Consider the following 25,880-nt stretch of genomic DNA (forward strand, 5'->3'; position numbering starts at 1 on the left):
TTTTTTTCTTTTAAAAAAATTTAAAACCCCTTCCATTTCCCCCATCCAATTAAGGAAAAAAAAAAAAAAAAAAGAGAAAGGTAACGAATTATTTTTTAGGAGTTTATCACATTCTCTGAGAGTCATTGTATATAATCAAGGCATTGGACATTAATCAACAAGAACAGAAATCATATTCTTTCATTATTTGAGAAGAACACTAATTTCAGATGGTGAAAAAATCAAGGAATAAACCAATTTTGAGTATGTACCTCTATTTTAAAGCTACACAATTTATAACATATGCTAGTTAACTTGGTTTATATTTTTAATATTATTTTTGTAATAGTTTAAATCGTTCATTTTCATTTCCAATAAAATCTTTTTTAGCTCCCAGAAGCCTGCAGTTAGGCTGACTTTTGAATTTCAGTGTATTTGTAGTTAGCAGCTGCTGATTCTTAGCATATCCAACAGAATGTTATCAGTAGGTTATCTCCGAAAACTATAAAAATATGTACTATAAAAATCTGTCCAACAGCTCTTTTTCTTTAATTGCAAATAAGCCATAAATATAACACGTTAATTTATATATTTCAATATACTTAAGTATAATTAAATTTTCAAGGGTAAAATTTAAGTCTATTTAAATAAAAATATTTAAATACAATAACCCATTAAATATACTAATCGTAATGCATCTTATAATAAATTATAAAATGTGCTAAAATGTGACTAGATAATACAGTAAATCACCCAATGCCAATTCACATTAAGGCCATATCGTATGGTAGTGCCTGGCATACTTTGAGAACTGAGGACCATGTTCAGCTTCGTCTAAGCTTCCTCATTTACTTTTGACACGTTGTCTGAATGTCCTATGTCTCTGCATGGCTATTTATTGCGCTATGAGTATATGCACTCAAAGGAATTAATAAAAATGGTTTCTAATTGGACTCCTTTATTGTATCAGCTCAGATGAGGCCACTCTATTAGAGTTTATGTCATTTTCTTGGAGATGTCCCGTCTTACTCTCATTCCAGGAAGACCTGGGCCTCCATCCTGTCCACGTTCTCCTGCGGGTCCACTGGGGCCAGGAGGACCTGGGCTACCGCGTTCACCTGCAGGACCCTGAAAAAGAGATGTTGAGGAAATCAGCATCATATTGAATCTGAAATTGTCTGTTCAAATTCACGTTTATTTGGCAGTCTTTTCTAGATGACGATTTATACCTTTTCACCTGGAAGTCCATTGCTACCCGGTAAGCCACGGAAACCAGGGGAGCCCTGCCAAATAAAAAGACAAAATATGGATCATATGCAATATGACTTAGGTAACGGCAATTGGGGTTTTTTTCCTGAACTATTTACCATTGGACATACTATTAGGAAAATTAGTGAAAGAAATGGATCGAATGACATCTCCCTGTAGCAAGAAAATCTACAGAATTGTTTTCCCTTTAATATAATCCTTCTGTCCTCCATTACTTTTAACTGATCCTGCATTAGTTACTTTATTTATACATTTTCTAAATTCGTATAAAAAACCCAAACCAATACATTCAGCCTTGAACAATTATTTTCTTATTATTCAATACTGAAAAGAGCCCTATTGCATTGTTTCAGTATTTATATTTAGTACTATCTTCATAACTTACACGAAATGTAAAATTTAATTTGCGGCCCATTTATATATTTAATATTATTAATTTGTTGATTGTGCATCTTTGGTTTCCACATAATACTGCAATCAGTTATTAAATTAGGTTCAGATGGGAACAGAAATCTAAAGCTTGTAAGGATGCTGTTTATTTTGTTGGGCAAATCAGTTCAGGAATTCCTTTGTGAGAATGCTCTTTGTAAAGTTATTGAATCTACTAGCCAAAAAAACTTGCTGTCAGCAAAGATCTTATAGAAGACAACCTGCCAATATCATTGTTATCGACATAATTGACATTGAAGACCTATTGACAATCAAGATGTTGACGTAAATACATATAGTCAGTGTAGAAGAATTTACTATCACATTCCAGAGCTGACATTTTTGATTCTACATTTTTGTTAACTGAGAAGTAATTTTGAAATTTGTATTTTTCTTCCCTCCCCCCGCTGTGTGGTTCTCACAGTTTATGGGTGCTTTTCAGCACAAATCTTCCAATACAATTTCCAGGTATATAAGATCACTTCTACTTCAAATTATTAAAAAAATAAATGAATTAATTGGTGTCAGATTGAGATAGATCCACGTGCTACAATTCAGATAAGGAACCAAATAAAAGTTCTCCCTAGTTTTGTAACCTGGTTTCACATCTGGAATTTGCTGAGAGCAGATATGGACCGGAATTTCTTCTCAGAGTATTTTGATCACCAGATTTTGCTGTCTCTGTGTTAACTCAAAATGTACCTCGGGCACATGGTTATCTATGGCAGCTTACCCTTTCTCCAGGTGTACCAGGTACGCCATTCTGGCCGGGTTCACCATTTGCACCTCTTTTGCCTTCCTCACCAGGAGGCCCAGGAGCACCTGGTGTGCCATTTTCACCCTGGCAAAAACAAAAAAAGAAAAGCCCACCAGTGAAGTTAGAAGTCTCCACAAAGAAACTCCAGGTTTCGTATGAGGAATGATTCAGGTTTCAGACTTCTTTGCAAGAAGTCTCTGAACACAGTTGCAAATCACTTACACGGTCGCCTTTTGGTCCTGGGTCTCCTTTTGCTCCATTCTTACCAGGTTCTCCCTAAACAGGAGAAATTCCCATTAAAATTATGGGTTGCAACAAGGTATGGCTCTAGGGCTACTATATGTACTAAAATACTAAGAATACAGTACCTTTCAAATTATTGACTCATTTTTATTATTTTACATTCTGCAAAGGAATTGGCATGCACTGGTTGAACCTGGATGTGGAATGCATGGGGCTCATTAAAAATCCACAAAAGGAAAGAAGAGATACAATCTTAAACACCACCCAGTAAAATATTATGCCTGTTTCTGAACTATTCCAGGCATCACTAAGACTTTTGTTTGAAGTCCCTGAGTATTTTCTGTGAGAAGGAACTGTGTGGTGCAAAGCTGTCAGGAAAGAGTCTGTTGGGGTGAATGACAGTATGAGTAGGTACAACTCACTAGGTGTGGTGGACTTGGACTCAGCCCATGGGAATTTAAACAGATTAAATAAGGATTTTTAAACAACAGATTTTGTCTAATGTAGCCATTTTAGACAAGCAAATTTTTATTGAGTTCTTCTGAATTGATAAATAATTTAGAAAAACAAGTAAATATTATTATAGTATTGATGTATAATTTCTATATATAACAATAGATAAATGTGTGGGAGATAAATATATATCTATAAATATAATTGTCTATTTTTATTGTAAAATAATTGATTAGACCATCTAAAGTGAATGGGACAAATTCAATGGGTTTTTTAAATGGTATTGGAATGACTTCCATCATATCTGTTTGTACACCCAGTGTAATGAATGTTAGTGACTCACCGGACTGCCTTTTGCTCCAGGGTTTCCGCTTGCACCTGGAGGACCAGGAAGACCACGGCCTCCTGGCAGACCAGGAGCTCCGGGAATACCAGAAGGTCCCTGTAGAGAGTGAACAGCAGATGGGGGTGAAGAAAGCACATAACTGTTGGACTCTGCTCAGTTCAAACAATGACCTTCACCGACACAGTGCAGCAAAAGACAGTGATATGAAAAGCACCCACCATTTCACCCTTGCTGCCAGGGCTTCCAGCTCTTCCAGGAGGGCCCTGAAAAAAACCAAGTGTATAAATAAACTATTAACTTAAGACTAAACCGAGGGACATGCAGGGTTTTGTGAAGAACAGGTGGCACAACTCTTCTTAATTCCCATGTGGTATTAACGTACCTGAGGTCCAGGTGGCCCAGCATTACCCTGAGGACCAGGTTCTCCTCTCTCTCCAGGACTACCACTAGAACCAGCAGGACCAGGAGGACCAGCTTCACCCTATGGAAAAACAGTAAACAGAGGAAATGAATGCATTTTAGTCTTGTCTCCAGGGGAATCAGTATTACGTTCACGGTTTCTTCCTTCACTGTGACATCTTTGCATGATTTGGGAAGTTTACCATTGCCATCACCTGAGTTCAAGAGCCAAATCAGCACAGCAACCCGGGTACTGAGGCACAAGGTACCCATGCACTGCAGCCAGCACAAGCTGCACAGCTCCTCTAGCTGTGGGAAGGACACTTGAGCCCCTCCCATAGTGCGACATAAAGCATTGGGTTCACCACTTAACGGAGTTTTGGAGTGCGTGTTGGTGAAGGTGGTGAGGACAGGGTTTGCCTCATGCTGCTTAAGAAAACACATCAGTCCTAGGCTCGCAAGCGGTGTGCTAGCCACCAGAAAAAGGAGGACTCATAGTGACATAAGCTGGCTGGCTAGAGAAAGGACCAAACCCTATATAGTCTGCATCTTTAGCTGAATACCTTAAAACCTGGAGAGCCTGGAAATCCTGCAGTTCCAGGGGGACCCGGGGGACCCTTTAAAGAGAAAGAAAACCCAGTAATTCAAAAGGTAAAAGCCATATGGAATTAATCTGAAGTTAAAAAAATGTCTGATTATGGGATTTTCTCTGAGTAGGGAAACACCTGGCAAAATGGCAAATATAAATCATGCTGTAGAAGATGAAGTTCAGCTAGTCCTAAAATATCACACCTACATCTTTGTTACCCTGACTTTTACATGTTTGGCTAAATTTCTGTGTTGTAAATTTTAAAAATATGAAACATATCATTAAAGGGATTAAATTATAAAAAATATTCAACTTTTTTTCCAATCGTAAAAAAGATGTAGGAGCAAAAAAAAGCCAGTCTAGCTGTTACACATACAAGTGGACATACTCAGGTTTTTAGGTGTATGGGAAAGAAAAATTTGCCTAGCTCAGATAGCTAAATAATGTGTTTGCTAAGACCATTCAAAATTTTATCTGCGTAAAGAACAACAATTCTATCCATCTATATGTTCCCTGAGAATAACCTGGTTTTGGATTTTTGCGTTTTCTGATTAAGCGTGTTAAAGCTCTGCTATTACACACTACGCATCAAGTATCTTAACAGACACAGTTATGAAATTTAATTAAATTAAATGCTCATTCTTAAACCAGTGCACCCCCAGTCTCAGGTTTACTGGCACTGCAGAACATCAGCTGGAAGTATCTAGACTTGAGCAACATAAATACTTAAAAGTCAGACATCCGTAAGTCATCTTACTGGTGCGCCTGCTGCTCCTGGAGATCCATCTTTTCCATGGGCACCCTGCAGAAAGAAGAGGGGTGTTGAGTGCAGAGCAATACCCTGGACGCAGAACTCAAGTGCTTTAACATCCATGACTCGCAGACTGTCTTTTTGTGCGTCTATGTTCCCACTCAGCTGACCAAGACCCAAGGGTTCCTCAACTGTGAAATTCTAAAATAAGAATTAACTAAATGTTTTCTGAAGTAACATGTAGCATTTTATGTGACTTGTACCGTAATGATGAGACAACAAAATGCAAAAATGTGCTTTCATTACATTTCTTAAGGAAGTAACAATCACAAAGCATCATCTGTGTGGACAGTTCTTAAGGTTACATAACTAAGATTGCAATAGATGTACATTTCAAAGTAACAGTTCCAATTCACATAAAAGACTAGAATTTCACTCCAAAAGCCTAACAAGCAGTGGTACGATTTAAACCTCATTGCCTGTCTTGTAGACATGTTAGACCAGGTCTGCTGCTCGGGAAACGTAGTGTTTGTCTGAACAAATTGCTGGTTATTGTACTTCAGCTCTGCTTTGTTGACTGTGTTGGATGCCGTGAACTGCGACTTGCTTCAGAGCAAAGAACGTACTCCCTAATCTCAGTCAAAGTTTAATTTTATCTTTTTCCTGCAAGTTACTTCTGAGATGGCATTTTTTCCTCTCTGCCTTCTGCTGTTGCTGTTTTTTCCACTCCTCCCTATTCCTCTTGGCTGAACCTGAGCTTATGCTGAAACACTGAATTCTCCCTTAATGTGTAAACTGTTCTTTTTTTTTTTTTTTTTTTTTTTTTTTTTTTTTTTTTTTTTTTTTTTTAAAAAAAGGCCATAGAAAATAAGATGGTGAACACATTGTGAGTTAGAAGTGTTATGTATTTAATTGGGGACTGAGGAGGTTGCATGTATCATTTTACAGGTGCTATATAGTTTTCTAATCCTTGGCATTTCCACTGTTTTAAGGTAAATCTATGAACTGGGAAAGTCTCAACATACTGAAAAAAACTCTGTGCTGCTTCTGGGTAAGAACAACAGCTGCAATTACTTACCGGGCCTCCAGGATTTCCAGGTCTTCCTCTTTCACCGGCTGGACCTCTTGGTCCCTACAAAACACAAGAAAACAAGTCGTTAAATGGCTTCCAAAATTATATGACTGAGCAAAAAGACATTGTTTTTATTTGCATATCTTGTTCAATGCGTGTGGTGGGGTAATTAAAGTTAAAAGAAAGAGGGGTAACATTTAACCAGAAGGTGCCAGCGCTGGATCGGGGCACTTCCATTTAAATACTACAGGATGGACGTATTTACCGGTTGGCCTGGTGCTCCATTTGCTCCAGGAAGACCAGTTTCACCCTGTTATGGAAAGACAACAGCAATGACACAACGAACATTGATGAGAACAGGTTTTGGTTTATTCAAGGGGAAGAGACATAGAAATGAGACAGCCCTGTCCCTTGCACCTGTCTGCATAGTGCTGAGTGTCTTCAGCATGAGCTGAGGTCTGTGAGGTCTGAGAAGTCTAAAAAAGTGCCAGTACAAAATAATTAAACAGGAAGATAAAAATCAGGAAGACTTAGTGCTTTAATATTATGCAATAAAGTCAGATGATCCGGACATCCTTTCACTTTGGAAGCTTATCTTCATTATCTTTCTGGTTCAGAAAGTCTAACCCCTTTGAAATGACCCTCATTCTTTTCATGGAGATATTCAAGGAGTTTCTTACATGTATTTCACAATGGATTTTTGTAATTGTGAAACATGTGAACAAGTGATGGAGGGTATTATTCTACCTATTATAAAGATGACACTGTAGTTTTGTACCTTTGGACCAGGAGCACCGCTTTCACCTCTGGCACCATCTTTTCCATCAAAGCCCTATAAGAAAGGAAAACCATATCTGTGAATAGTATTCCTTTTGAATTCCGGAAAACTTGATTCCTCTTGGCAAAATAGTACGTTTTGAGACAAACTCATATAAAAGGGCATATTTTTAATAATGAGTGCTATCAGCTCTTGGAGCACTTTTTGAAAGAAAAGTCTGAATCTTCCATCTCTCCATGGCCGTTAGTTGAGTGGGTGCTTCTCTGGAAAGCATGCTTCAGCCCAGCATTTGGGGCAGAGCTCTAGGTAACTAGGTAAAATTCAACAGTCTTTGTGATGGAAGGTCAGATTACATTCTCCAGAAATTGGTCTTTAATTCTATGATTCACTCTCTTTAGCTGGGAACTGATGACTGAAAGCGCGCAACAGTGCACCACCATAATTCAAGTAGAGTTACAGACTCAGCTATACTCGATATACTCAATACTTACTCGTTGACCTTTCAACCCAGGCATCCCAGGCATCCCAGGGTGTCCCTTGTGACCCTAAATACACAAATATAGAAAGATTAATAAATCACATACTGTATGAAGAGCACAAACCAATCTTCGTAGTTTGTCATGTTCACTTGAATAACTTAAAATGAGAAAACAAAACTTTTGATTAGAAGGTCGTTGTTATTGGGGACTTTTCCATACCGGTAATCCAGGGATTCCACGGTCTCCATTTCTTCCTGGTCTTCCTGGTTCTCCCTATGGAAAGAAAATAATTTTATTTTTACTATTTTGCTATTGCTTCAGTTACTGGCAAAGAACCAGCCCTAGTAGATGAAGATGAAGCAGGTGAAACTTACACCAAAGACAGCGGGGAAAATTATAGCAGGGTGACGGTTCACTCTATAACTGCCTCCTGAGAAACAGTTGCCAGAATTTATAAACTCAATTTTTAACAAGATTTTGGTTAACATCTAATTTATTTCCAGCCATCCTTTAGGAACAAATGTTCACAGAAAACTTTTTTCATGGTGAAACACAAGATGGAGAAAATACTAGCTACTTCTCTCGCCTTGCACTATACCTATTCAGAACTCCCAGCTGTGACACAAAAGATGGTTTTAACAGCCTTAACTCACAAAACAAGATTTTAAGGGAGCAGGTAACTACCACTACTGTCTGATTTTCTTCATAACTGCTAATTTATTTTGCACCAGATCAAAATAACATATTTCATGCTTAGGTGTTTTGGTTTTTTTTTTTTTTGTGCGTTTTTCTGTTGTTTTTTTTTTTTTCAAATTGTGTCAATCACATTGCCTGCTAATTTGAAACTGTTTTTGGAATGGACATTTATACCTAATATAAACCCAGTCTACTGTCTTTCAGTCATGTTGTCAAATTGAGAAATAGAGGGATGTTAAAGATTCTTAAATGCAATTCTTAAATGCCCTGCTGTCTTACCATTTAATAAATGTTCTTTCTTCCCATTTATTAATTACTGGATAAATAATAGTGAACTTACATCTTTTCCTGGTGGACCAACTGGGCCTATCATTCCAACAGGGCCTGGAGGTCCCTGTAGAAAAATAATTAATATTAAATACACTAAAAAAAACCCCTTAAGTCTCTTTCAAATTAAAATGCTTTAGTTGTCATAAAATTCTTGCACATATGACATGATAGTAAACACATGATCTATAAAATTATCAATCCACTCCAGTGATGACACATATTCATGCTTGTAAGATCATGCCTTTAACATATACAGTGATAGGTAATGTATACATACAGGAGGGCCAGGTTGTCCTGGTTCTCCAGGGGAACCTTGGTATCCAGCAGAGCCCTAAAATGCAGAAAAACTCCAGTTAAGATGTGAACAATTCCATGCATTATTCCATGGTGCTACTGAAATTCATAATTGTCTCAAAATTGCAAGGAAAACAGGAGTCAGAACTGTCAACAAATGACTGAAGGTGAAATGAGGACAAGCAAACAGAATATGCCTCCATGAAGAAAGAATTAAACCTATTCCTCTAAAAGGAAACGTACATCAAAAAACTCAGCCCCTTTGTGTGTTCACAGAATGTGTGTTAGGATTCTCACTTTCCTTTACGTCCTGTTAAATTTTTGTGTGAATAAATATTTGGGAATGTTAATAGAGGATGATAGGCAGCGGTATGTCTTAGGACAACCTTAGCTGATACCCCACAATATTGCAGAAAGCTCAGGGGAAAACATGCACAATGCCTAGCCCTCAGCCCTCAGTCTTGGTGGTACATAGATAGTACAGCCCAGCTGACAGAAGATGACATCGATCCATAACATTCTGCAGCACAATATCTAGATTTATCAGTTGAAAATGTACCTAACCTTTCTGACCGAGTAAAGGAGCGGCTAGTGTAAAAGAATGAGAGATGATTACAAAAAGATGAATTTTACTTACAGGAGGACCTGCTTGACCAGGTGGGCCAGGGGGACCACTGGGACCAGGGGGTCCTGGAAAGCCACTCTAAAGTGTGGATTAAAAAACAGTCATTACATTAATGTAATATAGCTATAGAGTAATGTAGTTGCAATAGTCACCAAAAACTGTGAAATAAATTTTGTCGTATTAGTATGTAGAAAAATCTGTGGTCAAATTCACTTGGTGAAGTAAAAAGGAGCAGCAGTGTTTACACACATTGCTAAGTACATTGTCGAGTAGCTACAGTCCCTTCAGAGAAGGCCTCACTGGGTTTCTCGTTGCAGCCTTAGGTAGCGTACTCCACACAACATTTTCAAACTTGTAACTTTTCCTTTTGAGTCAATATTACTCTTCTCTAGACCCCCAAATGGATGCTCACAGATAGCTTTTCAGCTACCTGAACTGGAAGAACAGATAACTGGAACTCTTAATGGGTTAAACAGAGTAAATGAGCTTCAGCTTCTCTGCCACGCAACTGAGCTTTGTTAGTGGTGAAATCAAAGTGTGCTAATAAATTTGCTTGCTACTCTATAGATGCCAGATTTTGCTTTCTAAAACGAATTTTAAAATTTCTCACCTGCATTCAGGAGCTGTATTACATATACACATACAACCCATTAGAAGAACTTTGTGTGAGAAACTCCATTTATTGCCCGAGACTTCTTAGGACTTACAGGTGTACTGAGTTAAGGACATATTTTTGTTATTGTCAGTCAGGCAAGCATTTTCACCAATGAAAACTCTTCTGAACTTTAACAGTACTAATCCATAAGATATAAATGATATTTGGACTAACCAAAGGACTCGGAAGATGAAACCTCAATATACATCTGGTTTATCTCAGATCAGTAACACCGTTTCTTAATTTAAATTGTGGAAAGGGAGTGAGATATTACCAGGAAAACTCTGAACAAGAGTGGCAACAGCCACAAAAGCATTTGGTACTGCAAACCAGAAAGCATTTGAAATTTGCACAGTGCTTTACTGCAGCCATATGTGGTTCTTTAAAAAATGTTATTGCTAAATTAAACTCTTCATGGGTTTGTTACAGCCAAAACAACTTCAGCATACAAATTACATGAGAATTGCAGTGCTGACAGTATACTCCATGGCTTACTATTGCATGTAGCTTGTTTCATGGGATATTGTCATTTTGTGTCAGAACAGGTCATGGGTTACAGATGTTACATGAACCTCATTGTCATAATACAAAGTTAATTGTATTGCTATAGTATGCTAGTATATGTAGTATAGTATACTACTACACTACAGATATAGTTCACAGATATAGTTAACATTAGTTCACAGATCGTCTTTTGTCTTAAAAAAGAGAATCGTTGGAATACTTGCTATCTTCTAGGACAAGAAGTACACCAGGTGGCAGAGCAGTTAGTGTCTGGGTAAATCGAGGTGCCTTCACTGTGTGAATACAATGAGCAGTGCCTTGCTGTTAACTGTTAGAACTCATCTGGATTCAACATGAATTGGAGCCATCAACTCATCCATTGCAAGGAACAAACAGATACAAACAGATACAAACAAACAAGACATTGTCTTTTTCAAGGTGCACACTGAGGAGATAAATGGATAGTTAGGTATGATGTTTGCTTGCCGCCAGCATCTCCAGGCTGTGAACAAATGGACATATTTTAGTTAGAATATGTGCACTGGTGGAAAGAGACAAAGAGAGTGCATGGAGGTTACACGAGCAAGTAAAGAGAAACTGTGATGTAAAGTACAAAACAGGTCTACAGGCAGTGGAAAGCCACTGGGAAGACAGTAATGCAGAGATTTGTGACTGAGGAAATACCAGGCATGGTAACCACTCATGGACAAATGTTGGTGCTATAGCTGGCATTTTTAATTTTATTAGTCTTCCAAATTATTTCAATTTGTATATTTATTCAAACACGTGTTTACGTTGAAAATTGATAAATTAAATTATAAATTAATAAACAATCTATGTCATCTATGTTAATCTGTGTAATGTCAATGACAAAGATTATTTAGTTCTAGTGATTTCAGTTATATCTGCCTGGAATTTCTCTGTTGCTTTCTTTGCAGTCGTGTATGGCATGATGCAATATAAGAGACCACATGACATATAGACATACAGACAATCCTGGCTGAAGATATTCTAGGGTGCTCAATTAAGTCCTGGGTTTGTTTGGTTTGGGTTGGGTTGGGTTGGGTTGGGTTGGGTTGGGGTTTTTTGACTCAAGTCCAGGGGTCAGAGCATGAAAAGTCACCAAGCACTTCAAGGGAAAAAAGCCAAAATAGAGACAAGCAACCATAATTGCTGACAGAAAGTTATTTCGGTTATCTGTCAGCACATCCCATGTTAAGACACCAAGTAGCAAAATGTGAATGATAATGATAAGCAAAAGCTGTGATGAGCTGAACAAGTGAATCAACAAATACAAAAATATGGCTGAAGAAGACCAGTACATGGATGATCATATTAGCAAATGAAGAGGTAGAAATAAACAGATTAAAATGGAGGTGAAAGTATAGTGAACTGTATTTCAGGAAAAACAGCTGTCATGATTAGTAAAATTTATTTCACAAGATGATCTGGTGGAACCCTGAGAAATAACACATTTGCTTGGAACTGCCTTGGTATGTTGCAACACGTGATACCCAAACCTTGCTTTGCACCGTTGGTCTGAAAATGATTATGCTTAATGAAGCAGCAACCAATTTCATGTAACAGCCAATTCACCACATTCTCTGTAGATCTGATTGCCTGAATCGAGAACACTCCATGTCATCAGTGGTGGCTATCTCTAAATCCCAGTGCCTAAAAGGAAAATCCTGAGATGCAACATTCAAACTTATTTTATACGGGAAGCATAGATCATGCACAACTCCTTCAGGCAATCCATGCTTTATCTCACTAAAAAAACTGTGAAAAGCTTGGCCCAGGCCTAGCGGGCAGACACGGCATCCTTAGTACACAGTCTGAATAGCTGTGGGTAAAAAAGTGGTCATTGTAAAAAAAAAAAAAAAAAAAAAAAAAAAAAAAAAAAAAAAAAAAAAAAAAAAAAAAAATTGAAAAGCTTTTCACTGCTTCTGGGATGAAAAAGAGATTATAAGAGGGGTTTACTCACTTGTTACAAGTCAAACTTGAATTGTGGAAAAGTAAACATGTGTGGAGTATTATACCACGTAAAGACAGAATGCTGCTGGCTGAGTAAAGGGAGATGAGGGACAGTTGAAGGGGTAAAAAAGGGGTGGAAAGGAGGGAAGCAATTGGTAGAAGTATAACAAAGTAGATACACGAGGAATGTATGCAAGGGGAAAGGGTTACATGTGTTTAGGTAGCATAAGTAAGTGAATCAGAGAGAGATTAGGAAAAAGAAGGTAAGGAAAGGAAAATAGAGAGAGAAAAGGCAAAATCCCCAGATAATCTGTAGTTACTTTCTAGAATGATACTGACAAGCAATGTGCTGCCTTACATCTCATTTCACTTGTAGGAAACAATTAAATTAAAACTTATCTCATTAAATTAAAATCAGGATACATACACATCCAAGGTATAATCTACGAGCAGAAAATTTGTTTTTTTTTTTAAAAAACAGAAAGGGCAGAAAAAAGGCTATATCATCTTACAATGGCCTGTGGGTAAACGATACCAGGTCCACCGGCCTTCACATCATAGGAATCATACTGTGGAGAAAAACTCTGTAAAAGAAATAGAGAAAAACAGAAAGGGAAAAAAAAAAAAGAAAAAAGGGGAGGAAAAAAAAGGTCATTGCTCATTGCTACAAATCAAACAAGTCTTTTCTTGCATTGGTATGGCAAATGTATGGCAATAACTCATCTGTATGTATTGAGGAGCACTTGTCTGACATACAGCTGCCGTATAATTAAATCCTCTGTAAGAGGAGCCCAGCCGGTATCTTTCTTTTGAGGTCATGCTAACATTAGCTCCCTGCACTATGCACAACCAGTTTTCACCTTGACACCTGGGGCTCAGCTGAACTGAAAGATTACCATTCTCTCTCCTCTTATTCTTGTTGGACTCATTTGAAGCTTTTCGCCCCATTTTCTTCATCAGTCTCTTTTCTGTTGGACTTACTGTTGCACTAAATAATGCAACAGTATATTATTATTTTCCCAATGTCTTTTACTTGTGACTAATGTATGTCTCATTTCAGAGAATTTTGTAGCAAAAAATCTCTTACACGTATATAAGTCTGTCCTTCCCTGAATTACAAGTAATTATTTTTACTCATGTGTGGGAAAATACACATATCAGAAGCATGACTTCTACACTTTTTTCCTAACACCATTTTCCATCTTTCCCTTTCTCCCTTCACTTTGTCCACTGTGTCACTCCAAATAATTCAAATACAACCATCACTTTTGAGCCTAAGCAGCCAAGCCTCAATGCTTTTGACAATTTATCTTGATAGGGATGGAAGCTCAGTCCAAGGCATGGAGTGAAAACACGTCCTGTGGGCCTTTCTGAAAGTAGATGGCATCTTTGACACATACATCTATATAAAACACTGCTTAGAAAAAAGAAAACTGTAAATCCTACAGTCAGTTTTTCAAAGAATTCACATGTAAACCACTTAGTTGGGGTATGTTGATTTTAATATGCAAGTATTAGCCAACTTAGTTGAATAATATGGCATTAATGCAGTTTTGTGCTAAATGAATCCCGTCTTGTAAGGCTAGGCTTGCTTGACCCCATGGGACGCAATACCATCTCTTAACAGAGCATTAGCTGTGGTTCAGCTCCCTTTACAAATTCAACTGCACAGAAAGTTTAGTTAAAAGTAACTTTCTTGCTGAGTCTGCCTAACTCTTCAGAAGAGAACTCAAGATTCAGTGGGCCAGAAATAAAGCAGGAGCATGACAAATAGTACTTATGTGGCACTTCCCTGCAAGCAGAGGACCTGTCTAGTCTTTTGGAAATGTTTCTTTATTAAACATGCATTGGATAAAATACAGAAAAGTAAGAGAGTTCCCTAACCATTAAGCTTGAGGGGACGGATTTCCTACTGCAAACTTTTTTTCTTGTCAAATTATTTCTGAGTTATGTAAGTCCATCATCGGTTCTGGCTCCAGAAGTTTAAAAAACTAAGATAAGTCAGAGATTTAATTGCACTTCTGCCAAATTCTGTTGCCAACCCCCCAAAACAGCAACAAACCCCACCTAACACTCAGCTGTGTTTTTCAAAGGCACAACTGAGAGACAGATGCCATTGAAAGCAGCGTATGTGTGAAGGTGCGAGGGATAGTTGCCTGCAGTGTTGCTTTGTATGCTTATGAGCAATGAATACAAGATGAACGTAATGATGACTTACGCCTCCATTTATACTGGGACATGACTGGCAGACTCCAGGTGGGCCGGGAGCTCCAGGAGTTCCTGGGAGTCCTGGAGGACCAGGGGGACCATTTCTGCCTGGAGCCCCAGGAGAACCCTGCAAAGACACAAACGGAACAGATTCACACATCAGCACTTGTGTCCAAGTACAAGGGCATCGTGGGACAAATCCTTCCATCCGTAACGAAGTTAGTGTGATTGTGGTGGGAAACTTCCTCTATTAAACATAATTAAGGCCACAACTGAGCATTCAAGAAAGACATAGACAGACAAAATTCACACAGGGAAACAATTCCTAGTTGCTCAAGCCTTATTGCAGCTGATATTTGATCGAACACATTAGAAATATTAAACAGGTAAATTCCTGAATCTAAAAATAATACTGCTAGTGAAGTCCATAAATTTTTTTGGTTTTCTATGGGAAGAAATATACCAAAAAAGAACAAGTGTAATACAGCTTGGATTAAACTTTCTCTCTCTCTCTGTCTTTCCAGTTTAAATTTTTGAGAGTTTGGTTGAAGATAAAGGGCTACTTCAAAATAACTATGTGGCACTGTCCTACAGACAGTGCAGACATCAGTGAAAACTGGATATCTCAGCAGCTTGAAAGGGATATATAGCACTACAGGAAACGGTGCTTGATTTTGTTAGTTTTCTTGGGAAGAAAAAGAAAAGCTGCACTTACAGGGTCTCCTTTGGGGCCTCGGGGAATTACAGGAGCCTAGAAAAAAAGGAAAAGTAATTAAATTAAGAAAGAACAGAAAAAAACCAAAATCAAAATCTGAATATATATATAAACAAGAGGAAAACACATTCGAACACTGGAATATCATTTTATCAAAGGAATTCCATTCATTCTTATTCAGTATATTTAAAAGCTGTGGTGTTTTCGGTGAATGCACCTGCGTTTTCATAGTTCATCCATAAAGGCAGACCTCTTCTGTAGGCAAAAACATGGCACTAATGGAGTCAGTAGAGATTTACCATTTAGTACAATGGGGACAGAAGCCCACTGTGGAAAGTTGCATAACGGCCAGTTTTCTTGTATCCTTCTCGGTCGAGCACGTTATGTGTGAAAATGTAGCTAATTTTAATTTGTCGCATCTAGTCCTCAAGTTTATTTGTTTTTCAATTAGTAAGTCAGTTACACAATACTATCTGGATTCCGAATTAATAGTTCAGAACGGTTTTTATGTATTCAGCTGCTACTGGTAGAATATCGGCTGAAACTATCTTGGATCTTTCACCCATGCACCATCCAAGGTCAGCAGGACAGCTTCCAGTGAGCTGACAAAACTCTTATATATCAAAGACAGGGGCTGGAGGAAGTAGTCTACATGTCCTTTATTATCAGGAAGCACAGAACTGAATACAATTTTCTCTAGACTCAATAATAGAGGGAGCTGTGCTTTAAATCTCCAGCATGCTTCTACATACCACTCATTTATACCTTTAAAACTGGTCGGTGAAGTAGCTCGGGTAATCCTGGAAGCAGTACAGTTGCATTAGCATGGTGCAACTAACACTAGGTGACCTATTTGTATATGACATTTCACATTTAAGCAGATACACTATAGAGCTGCAGAAATGCATCTCCTTTTCTGTTCTGTATACACATCTCTTTCATGCTCTTATCTTCCGGATAAGAATCTTCGATGTGTCTGCAGAAATCTGTGCACTTTAACAGAATCTCATGGTTATTAAACAAGGGTGAAATGTTCAGATAACCTTAGAGCTCAGTATAGCTGGCTCACTCACTGAAGCAGTTTAGTCAGGGGATTTGGCATGCCCTAATATTCAAGGTTAAGTTGCTGCAACTGGTTTATATAATGTTGGTGTCTATAAATAAGATGATGATAAATTAGGGATGTAGTGTTCGAATCATCTTTTCGTTACAGAGCACCAAGTCAGCAATAACTCTGCAAAAGGAAATTCACTCTGTGATGATGTAGTATTGAGTTGATAAGAAATGTGGACTCGCAGTATGCTGTGAAAAGTATCTAATGTTCTTTTACGTTGGCAATAGATTCATGGATATAGATTGAGAACATAGTCAAGAAACAAACTGTTTGCATTATTCCTATGCTTCTCTATAAAACGAAAAACATAATGGCTAATTGTTCCCTCTGACCCTCTCTACTATTTATGTATGCCTGTTGCCTATGTAAAGCTGGGTTGAAGGACTTCACGCTTTCAGTTACATAGCTCAAAGGACTAAAAAGTATTGTATCAGATCTGGTACTGATTCTCTCACAGAACTGGCAAAATTCTCTGACAGATTTGGAAAAATTTGCCCATCCTAATTATGATGTGGATCAAGAAGGTGTCAACACCAAAGTAAAAACATTGAGGACGAACTTACTCTTGTAGGTTGGGGTGTTGTTTGTGGACAAACTGGACAGCACTCCCCAAAGGGAATCTCTGGGTTGGGACAGTCCAGCTCCTGATCATCACACGTGATGTCATCACAGAGAACAAATCCTGAGTCGCACACACAGATTTGGCATGGCTCTGGTTTCCAAACATCCCTGTCAGCATAAACCTGCCCAAGATGGGTACATCCTGCGACTGGAAAGAAAGATGAAATAGTGTTCAATATTATTTCAAATGTGTTTTCCCAATAAAGGACGAATAACATGGAAGCTGTTGGATAGTCTGTTTTGTTTTCTACTGTAATACAGTTAACGCTTATGAAGTAAAAGCCTAAATACTTCAGACAGTGGGAGGATCGGTTACATTAATTGTGGAGTCTGCTCTGATTCTATAAATAGACATCAATAGAAACCTCCTGGAGCTGATCCAAAGCCCAATTAAATCTGCGATAATCTTCCGTCTTGAGTAATTTTAGTGTCAGACTGAGTTACTGTGTAATTAGCAATTGAATTCTCTGCTGCAGCTAAGAAGGAAACATGCCAAATCTCTCAAACAAGTGTATCATTCGCCTTGATGTGACAACATGAGCATTTACACATGGATGCGGAATAAGCCATCTGTCCCGCGTGAACTCTTGTCGCTAACATCTTGCGTTAATAGCCAGCACCAAGTATTTTCAAAGTGTTTTTTTGAAAATCAGCATATGAAGTAGATCTAAAAGAATGTTCACATTAATTACCCAAATGGTTTGCAATTAATGTGTCATCCGGCCTGCTCGAACTTTGTAAGTGTCTGTATTTTCACACAAAAAAACCCCATTGTACATCTGTAATATTCATGGCTTTGTGAATTCCTTTCAACTGCTATTCCACTGAACAGATTTGTCGTAGATAATGAATTTGAAGAGACCGATGAAAACCAGCTTCAAACATTCAAGGACTCTGGGTTTGCATTTTCTGAGAGAAACAAGATCCCCAAAGCCCAGTCATTTAAGGAACTAATACGAAAATAACACTACGAAGTTAGACAAACTCCTTGTAAGTTTCGTAGAAGTTATCAGAAGTCTCAGATTGCAAAGATAAGTATCAATGAATGTCTTAAATAATGGAATAAGATTTTTCCCAGTGATTCAAGATGGTTCAGTTTACACACACAAAATCCTGGAGGAAGAGCTATCTGTGTACCTACATCATCCTTAAAATCTTAATATCAGAATAAGTTACTCACTACATATCATACTTCAAAAAAGAAAAATAAATAAGCCAAAAGATGTCATTTAAAGCTCTGACATTAAAATTACCACTGGCTCCAGACAGAAAATTCTGAATGTCATCAAATTGTTGTAATGGTCATAATTATGTAGTATGAGACTGAGTCCAAACTTCTAGAGCAGTCCATTCCTATTGGTTATGCAGTCCTTTTTTATTCTCTCGCATGCAACATCTTTCTCTTTTCCACTACCATGTGGAAGACACTGGTCTTTTTTTTCTCTTTACATTCTTTGTTTTTCATTCTCTCTGTGTTTGTGGGTATCTGTTCCCATACCCATACCCCTGCTCTTTGGCATGGTACACACTTGGATGCGTTTCCTCTCACACTTCTGCTTCAGTCCCTTTTCTCTCTGTTTGGTTTCATCTTTCCCATAATACGTAACTTCTATTTCCGTCTTCCCTGAATCCTCTTGCCTTTTGTACCTCAGCACTTCGCCTTCTTTATTGCTAGGTACTCAACTGAGTTTAAGTTTTCAGAGTCTGCTCCCTTCCCAGAGTCTCACTCAGATGCTTTTGCTTGTCCATATTAACCTAAGATTTTCCTCTATGTCACCCATGAAATGCATCACCTCCTTGTACAAGCTCTGTAATGGTGACAGGGAATAGAACCAAGACCTCCTGTCTCATTTTGTGGTGAAACGGAGTGAGGTTCTCAGTGCAGGGCACTGCCTGAGACAGGAGGTCTCTTTTCCCAATTTCTGTGTACACCAGCTTATGTTATTTCTGCACTTCGGTTATAAAAGCAGCAAACACGAAAATGTTGGCTTGTCAAGGCTGACACTGCTTATGGTTAAGAGTTGGTTTTGACTACCAGCTTTATTAGAAAACAAATACACACAAAAAGCTTTAAAAATCCTTTTCAGACATTTTTAAGCCAGTATTTTTTTCTTTGCCTGATATTGAGCTGGGAGCCAGTATTTTACTTTCCTTTGTCAACACAAAAATCCTTAAAATTTAAAACATTCCAGTAGCATGTGAAAACTGATCCCCCTCAGAGATTTTCTATCACTCAGAAATTCATTTCTTTCTTTTCGCTTTGCATCTTCAACTTTTGGACCTCACTAGAAACTTCAGATCCTGCACAAGAGAGGTGGAGAAGAACTGCTTATTTCCAGGACAGCACCTTCCTCACACCCTCCGTGGCACAGAGTCACAGCACCAGAGGATGCTGCTTCAAAGGACACTGCCTAATGACCACTCCCTCTGAAGGGGCCCTGGGCACCCTTCCTTAGTCTGCCAAGCTAGATTTTGTTTCTAAAAAAGTTGCTTGGTTTCCCAGCTCTCACGCCATGGAATCATGTCAGCGGATCCCAGGTCAATAAACTGATTCTCTCCTGAATTAATTGCGGTGCTGACTGTTTCTGTGAGAAACATTTTCCTCCTTTAACAAACCAGCACTCACTGCAGGCACTGACCAGCCTTGACAATAGTAATGACAAAGGTTTCCTGACAAACAAGAAGACCAAAATGTATTTTAGAAACGAGAAGTGAAATCTTCCTTTTAGTCTCTCTAATGACTCGTGATAAAACCTGAATTACAAGGTGGCAAAAGCTGAGCTGCTCACTGTACGAGCGATTCACTGTATACAAGAAGACCTCAAAAGCAGTATGCTGTGGCAGGCAGAATACCATCAGTAGCCTACTGGGCAGGTTACAGCTTGTTATCAGACTATTCTGATTTTTCTTTAGTTTAGGGAAAAGCATAGTTTGTACATAACTGTTAACTAAAAATAACATGATACATATCTAAAAGAACGTAATACTGTTACTGTGTGCGCACGTCAGGTACAGTTACAGAAATTGCATACACATCTTAAAAAATGCATAGTATACACACACTTCCGTAGCAAAACCACTTTTTTTAAAAAAAAAACAAAAACCTATGTGTTTAAGGTTCTTATTCACTAGGAAATTCATATCCAAGGATTTGCATTTTCGTATGTCATTTTTTTTTATCTTGACTATTTTTCATGTATTTGTTTTGTTATTTCCAGAGCAGATCCTGCTGCCTTAATGGTGAAGAGAACAGCTTGAATGAGGAGCAGAAAAGGGCAATCTTTCCCATGTTTTTGCATTGGTAGTTAGAAAAGATTCTGTTCTCAAGACAGTTGTTCTTTTCTGAAGCAGAGGCTTTTCTCAGTGACCAAGTTTCCACACTGAGAATACTCACTTTTTCCCTGTTAAAACAATGGAAATTTAAAATTTCCATGACAACTGATACAATTTTACAGTAAGAAGCAAATAAAGCAGATGTCTCTGCAATTTTACAGGGTTGTCATTCGGTTTTTCTACAGTAGATGGCATCATTTAACAGAAAGAAAAGCAGCAATAATTGAAGACATATGGATATAATGACATTCGTATTTGCTTTTAAGATTCTGGACATTGTTAAATGAATTAAGAAATAAGCTCGGAGAGCTGCAATGAAACCCACTGAGGCCTTTTGGCAGAATGAAAGTACTAAATAGGTTTCCAAAGGAAACTTACATCTGGGAAGACTTAGTCCGTTCAAGACACCCCCTCTGTGCTCAGATGTAGATCTGTGTGTCAGCATGTTATGACATAATGCATTTTGCATTGCTCATAAAGATTAACCATTAGTTCCAAAATCCTTTGGAAATCTGATTTGTGCTAAAGCACTGGCAAGTAACATATAGGAATAATAAGGTTATAAAAAAGCTGACTTGCCTACTTCGAGACTTGCGGTAAAACAGTCTCACATACTTGCCTTAGCCAGCTTTTCTTATTGATTCCTAAAGATATGCACTAGCCTCAGATTTAAAAAAAAACAAACCAAAACATTAGAACTCAACAGTATCTGCCTATGGCTATGCAAAATCTTCTTCTTCCCAAAGCCCTAAAAACTGTGGCTATACAGCACTTTGACTCCAACAAACTGTTGCGATAACTGCCACAGAAGTGGTGTCAGACTGATTCTTTGTACAGAACGTTAAAGTTTAATATCTGAAAGCTCGAATAACTTTGCATTTCTGCTGTTTACTGCATATTCACATCTTAAAAGATTTTGCTGTAAAATATCCCTCAGCTGGCCTAAAAAGTGAAGAAGATAAAAAAAGGCAGCACAATCTTTGTCATACCCTGGTTTTGAATTATTTCCCATTTTCTAAGCAGCCTAGCAGCTGTGTGTAAGCAGACCAATAGGGAAAGGTGAAAGGAAAATCACCATTCAGTCTCGAAGGAACTGTAAGTGTGGTATGTAGAAGAGCCTGAATGTGTTCCCCGGGGGCAACAAATATGGTTGCTGTAGGTGCGAAGGATGACTGATGTCATATGGGACATAATCCCAGCTCTAGTGACATGAGTGGGAATTTGTTATTGAATGCTATGACCTGAGAGGCTGACCTGTTTGGCAGTTGCTTTTGGCTTTGCGTTTGTGCAAGCATCATAATCATGACTTAACCACAATTTATATGGCAAAAGGAAAAATCTCCTAAGAGTATCCTCAAAAAACCAAAGGCTTTTCCACTTCAGACAAAACAAATGTCCAGCTATTGCATTCATAGCAGACTCACATATCCCATTTGCAGAGATGTGACTCAATGGTTAGAAATTAAAGAACATCTTGAACTTGTCTGGTTCTGCCTCAGAAAGGGCAATAGTCCACACAGAGGTGACTCACGATCCTCCAGCAACCACTCAGTGCTTGGGAAGGACAACCGAGGAGCTTTGATCTGTGAGAATCTGGTCACAAACACAACAATCAAGCAAACAGTTTCTGCTGTTATTAAAAATGAATCTGGTAAAGACTAGAGCACTGAGATGAAGGGGGCCTTGCCTCTAACTTTGATGGGATCTGAAGTCTGCTGAAGATAAGAAAGGTCTTTCTGTTGCTTTTTATGGACTTAACTGTACAAAGCCTGTGCTGCTTTGCTCTGACCTAGTTTTGGTCATCTCTGCAGGATGGCTACTTCAGAAAGTGTTTTTACATTTTCTCTATAGTAAATACATCTATTCATTGTGTATTCCAGCATTGTTTAATGCATCGTTCAACTAAAGGACAAAGTAGAAAGGAAAGATGTTGTTAATTTTCAGTGGAAACGCTCTAGTTCTCCCCTACACTGGAGCTGATGGAGGAATTCATCCCAGCACCTGCAGGATCACTGCTTTCCATTTACTGAACAGAAAAGAATGCCATCATGTCTACCTCACAGCAAATAGTTTGGGCTCCCTGTCTGCTGTTACAATGATGTTTATAAGAAAATCAAACATACTCATTCCATCCTGTGATCAGTAATGGAAACAAACCGACTCTCGTAATGAACTACTTGGCTCGCTGGGACAGAACACCCTGGATTGTCCGAATCTTCTCATTTCAGATAAGTGTTGAGTATTCATAAAGTCTGAAATAGTGTCTGTTTCACAGGAGTCAGGAAAAGAGGTGGAAATATAAATAGTTTAAAGAGGTGGAAATATAAATATTTTAACAAGGTTTTTTTTTTTTTTCAACTGCAAGGCCTGCAGACATTCTTTCAGCTGGAATTGTCTTAAAACAACCAGCTAATTAATTGAATCCATTTCACACAGTGCATGAAGACATAAGGGACAACTTGGGCGTACCTACCGAGTAGGACAATTTCAGATTTAATGGTACTGATGTAATATTTTGTAAGGCTTGTTCACCATGTGATTGGGGGTATCAGGAATGAAGCCTCAATCGATGAAACACTTAAATGCAGGCTGTGAAAAATCAGAGTGGGTCCATCTTAAAAATCCTTCCCTGCTCCACATCCCATAGGAGGGAGAATTACTATCAGGTGGAATGGAAAAGGAGTATGAATGAATGGTTCACAGATTTCCCAAGTTTCACACCAAAAAGGACGGCTACATCCTGTGCTTTCAGACTGAAACCAAAGCTTTTTTATTTCTAGGGATGCTTGTCTGCCAAAAAAGCTGGCGTTTGAAGAGTTCTGCCACTGCGCCAGTGCCAGATGTTTTCCTCTTTACTCAGATGCAGAGCAAGAAAGAGAAAGCGGCATGAAAGAATGCTGGTTAATCAGAATACTGTACTTGTCTGTCAGTGGTATGGAGGAAAGGAGACATGCACTGTTTCACTGGCGATGTATAGGAGAGGCTGGATTCTCAGGCAAAGGATCATTATGTAGCCATGTAGCCAAACCGTCCTTGCTCTGAGATCCACCCAATCTGTCTTTCAGGTTACAAAATGGAAAAAAAAAACAGGCCTGCACTGGTAGAAGCAAGTATTTGCATTTTAAACAAATCATTGCTTGTTCCCTTCATTTTTCTTTATAAGCTCCAAATGCTGCAAACTTTCTGCAGCTTTTAGAAATTCTAGAAAAATCAGGATTAAAAAGCATCCTTATGGAATATTTGCTACCAAATAAAAGACAAAATGCATCTGTTTTCCTTGCAGATTGTTGGGGTTTTTTTCCTAATCTTTCAAAGTGTGACTTATGTGAAGAACATCTGCTTCATCTTCAGAGGGCTATTGTTCTTCTCAAAGGTAATGTGGTCTAAAGTGGCTGAATCTGTCACATTGTTCTGTCTCCATATTTCTGTTTCACAAATGGCTCTATTCAGGCGTGCATGTTGACATCCTTGAATGATGTTCTTCATGCAACTTCTAAAGGTCACCCCACCACAGACGCGTTGCTTTGAAACAGGGACCAGCGATATCCCATTAGTGATACAGTTACACAACAGCTCCGCTGGCTTCAGCTGGTGTCCGGTGTGAAAAACAATGGCAGAAGAGTTTTCTTGTTCCAAAACTGCTAATAGGGAAACAAAGTGCAAGGAGGGGTTTTTGTTTGTTTAGTTGGTGGGGGTTGGTTTTGGCAGAACTGTCATTTCAAACTGAGTCATACAAAGGGCAGGATAGAGGAGGCTGCCCTATATCACCTCGGTTCTTTTTGGGGTTTGCTCAGAGTTGTTATACCTGTTTCTGAAGTTATGGAAGTCTTTTTAAGAAAAACATCTGACAGATGCAAGAGATAGTTTTATGTCTTTGGTTATTAGCTGTTTCTTGACAACATCAAGATCTGAGTCGATTTTTGTAAGGGAGGAAGATATTCCTGAAAGACCATCCGTACTGAGATGTTATTCTGGGATTTTGCCTCCAAAGTCCTCTCTCAATGGGCTGACTCTGTAACTCAGACAATTATATTTATACTCTGTCTTTTTAGTAGAGATAGACCTCTTTTGCTATAATCTGCAGAATATGTATCGTTCATTCTCAGTTAAGGGAGAACACTGCCTGATCAGAACCTCCCTTGATTTTATTGGCCTTTGGATCAGACCTAAGGAACATCCATTTCTAAGCACCCTGGTGAGAACTGAAGGTCCTCAGAGCCCAGCAGATCAAATCTTCTAATAAGGGCAACAGTTTGCATTAGAGCAGGACACACAGGAAGTAAAAATTTCATCTCAATTCAATGCTTTATAGAGGGAACCATTGCACAATTTTTCAGCCACTCTTCCAATTATTGGTAAAATGCCTATGAGATTTTCCCATCTCCTCTGTCTTACATTACAATATTTTTTGTCACATCACCTTTTGTGCCATTTGGTGTCACTCTAAAAATAAGCAGCAGGCTGCAATCACTTTATTTGTGGCTATTTAGTTGTAGTGCTGGCATAAATTCTCACTACTCTGCAGTAATTTGATTTTAATGTGCTTCTTGTCTTTAGAGTGAGTGATGCCAAATGGCACAAAGACTTGTGTCTTAAACCAAGCCATAAATTCAAGGTCTGATGTGATTACTGATGATTTTATGGATTTATTAGTTTATTTAAATATACATCCTGCCCACTCTTGGGCAGTCAGACACTTCTACAGAGTCCAAGTGTCAAGGTAATCTTGGTTTTGAACACTTGAACACTTCCAATTTTATGCCAAAAGAAGCTGGCTTAACATATTTCTGAAGAAAAGCAATAGCTTAATGCTCAACATTATTAGGATCAATTGTACAGAAAAAATTTCAATAATCCAGCAAAACATTTTTCCAGAACCTTAAAGAAAAAAAAAAATCACCTCCTTCAAGATGTACTTAAAGACATACTTCTGCATTTCTGATTTTAGCTAGGACCAGGAGGAACTAGGAACATTGGAGGGTTCTTTGCTACACTTCTTGCAGAAGGTCTGTCCTGTCAAGAATAAAGACGTACTGGAGAAGTCATCGGGTTTCCCAGACTGCACACAGTCTGACAAATCCAAATTATCATCAAAGCGAGATTCAGCTTCTGAACTTCTAAGTGAAAGGGAACCCCTGGAAACTGATAACTGTTACAGCTCGCTCTACATAGCATCTCGTATAAAACACTGAGCTGTAACTATTTAATTCAGATACTTTAAAATTTCCCTCAAGATAAAACCCAAAGGCTGATGGGGGGGGGAGGGG

At 38.4% G+C, this 25,880-nt stretch overlaps 1 protein-coding gene across 1 annotated transcript in view; it reads right to left on the reverse strand.

Moving 5' to 3' along the window:
• The window catches only part of COL3A1 (collagen, type III, alpha 1), a 51,918-nt gene that overhangs the window by 16,359 nt on the left and 9,679 nt on the right, over window positions 1-25,880 (reverse strand). The window contains exons 3-23 of the mRNA XM_010144949.1: window positions 17,223-17,428; window positions 15,546-15,581; window positions 14,841-14,957; window positions 13,135-13,206; window positions 9,502-9,567; window positions 8,848-8,901; window positions 8,581-8,634; window positions 7,764-7,817; window positions 7,557-7,610; window positions 7,066-7,119; window positions 6,553-6,597; window positions 6,294-6,347; window positions 5,222-5,266; window positions 4,439-4,492; window positions 3,859-3,957; window positions 3,695-3,739; window positions 3,474-3,572; window positions 2,657-2,710; window positions 2,411-2,518; window positions 1,209-1,262; window positions 1,009-1,107 (exon numbers count right to left, since the gene is read on the reverse strand). Coding sequence (XP_010143251.1) covers window positions 1,009-1,107; window positions 1,209-1,262; window positions 2,411-2,518; window positions 2,657-2,710; window positions 3,474-3,572; window positions 3,695-3,739; window positions 3,859-3,957; window positions 4,439-4,492; window positions 5,222-5,266; window positions 6,294-6,347; window positions 6,553-6,597; window positions 7,066-7,119; window positions 7,557-7,610; window positions 7,764-7,817; window positions 8,581-8,634; window positions 8,848-8,901; window positions 9,502-9,567; window positions 13,135-13,206; window positions 14,841-14,957; window positions 15,546-15,581; window positions 17,223-17,428 — 1,523 coding nt within the window. The remainder of the gene's footprint in view (window positions 1-1,008; window positions 1,108-1,208; window positions 1,263-2,410; window positions 2,519-2,656; window positions 2,711-3,473; window positions 3,573-3,694; window positions 3,740-3,858; window positions 3,958-4,438; window positions 4,493-5,221; window positions 5,267-6,293; window positions 6,348-6,552; window positions 6,598-7,065; window positions 7,120-7,556; window positions 7,611-7,763; window positions 7,818-8,580; window positions 8,635-8,847; window positions 8,902-9,501; window positions 9,568-13,134; window positions 13,207-14,840; window positions 14,958-15,545; window positions 15,582-17,222; window positions 17,429-25,880) is intronic.

This window comes from Buceros rhinoceros, unplaced genomic scaffold (genome assembly GCF_000710305.1).
Source record: "Buceros rhinoceros silvestris isolate BGI_N320 unplaced genomic scaffold, ASM71030v1 scaffold9281, whole genome shotgun sequence".
NCBI classification, from domain to species: Eukaryota; Metazoa; Chordata; class Aves; order Bucerotiformes; family Bucerotidae; genus Buceros; species Buceros rhinoceros.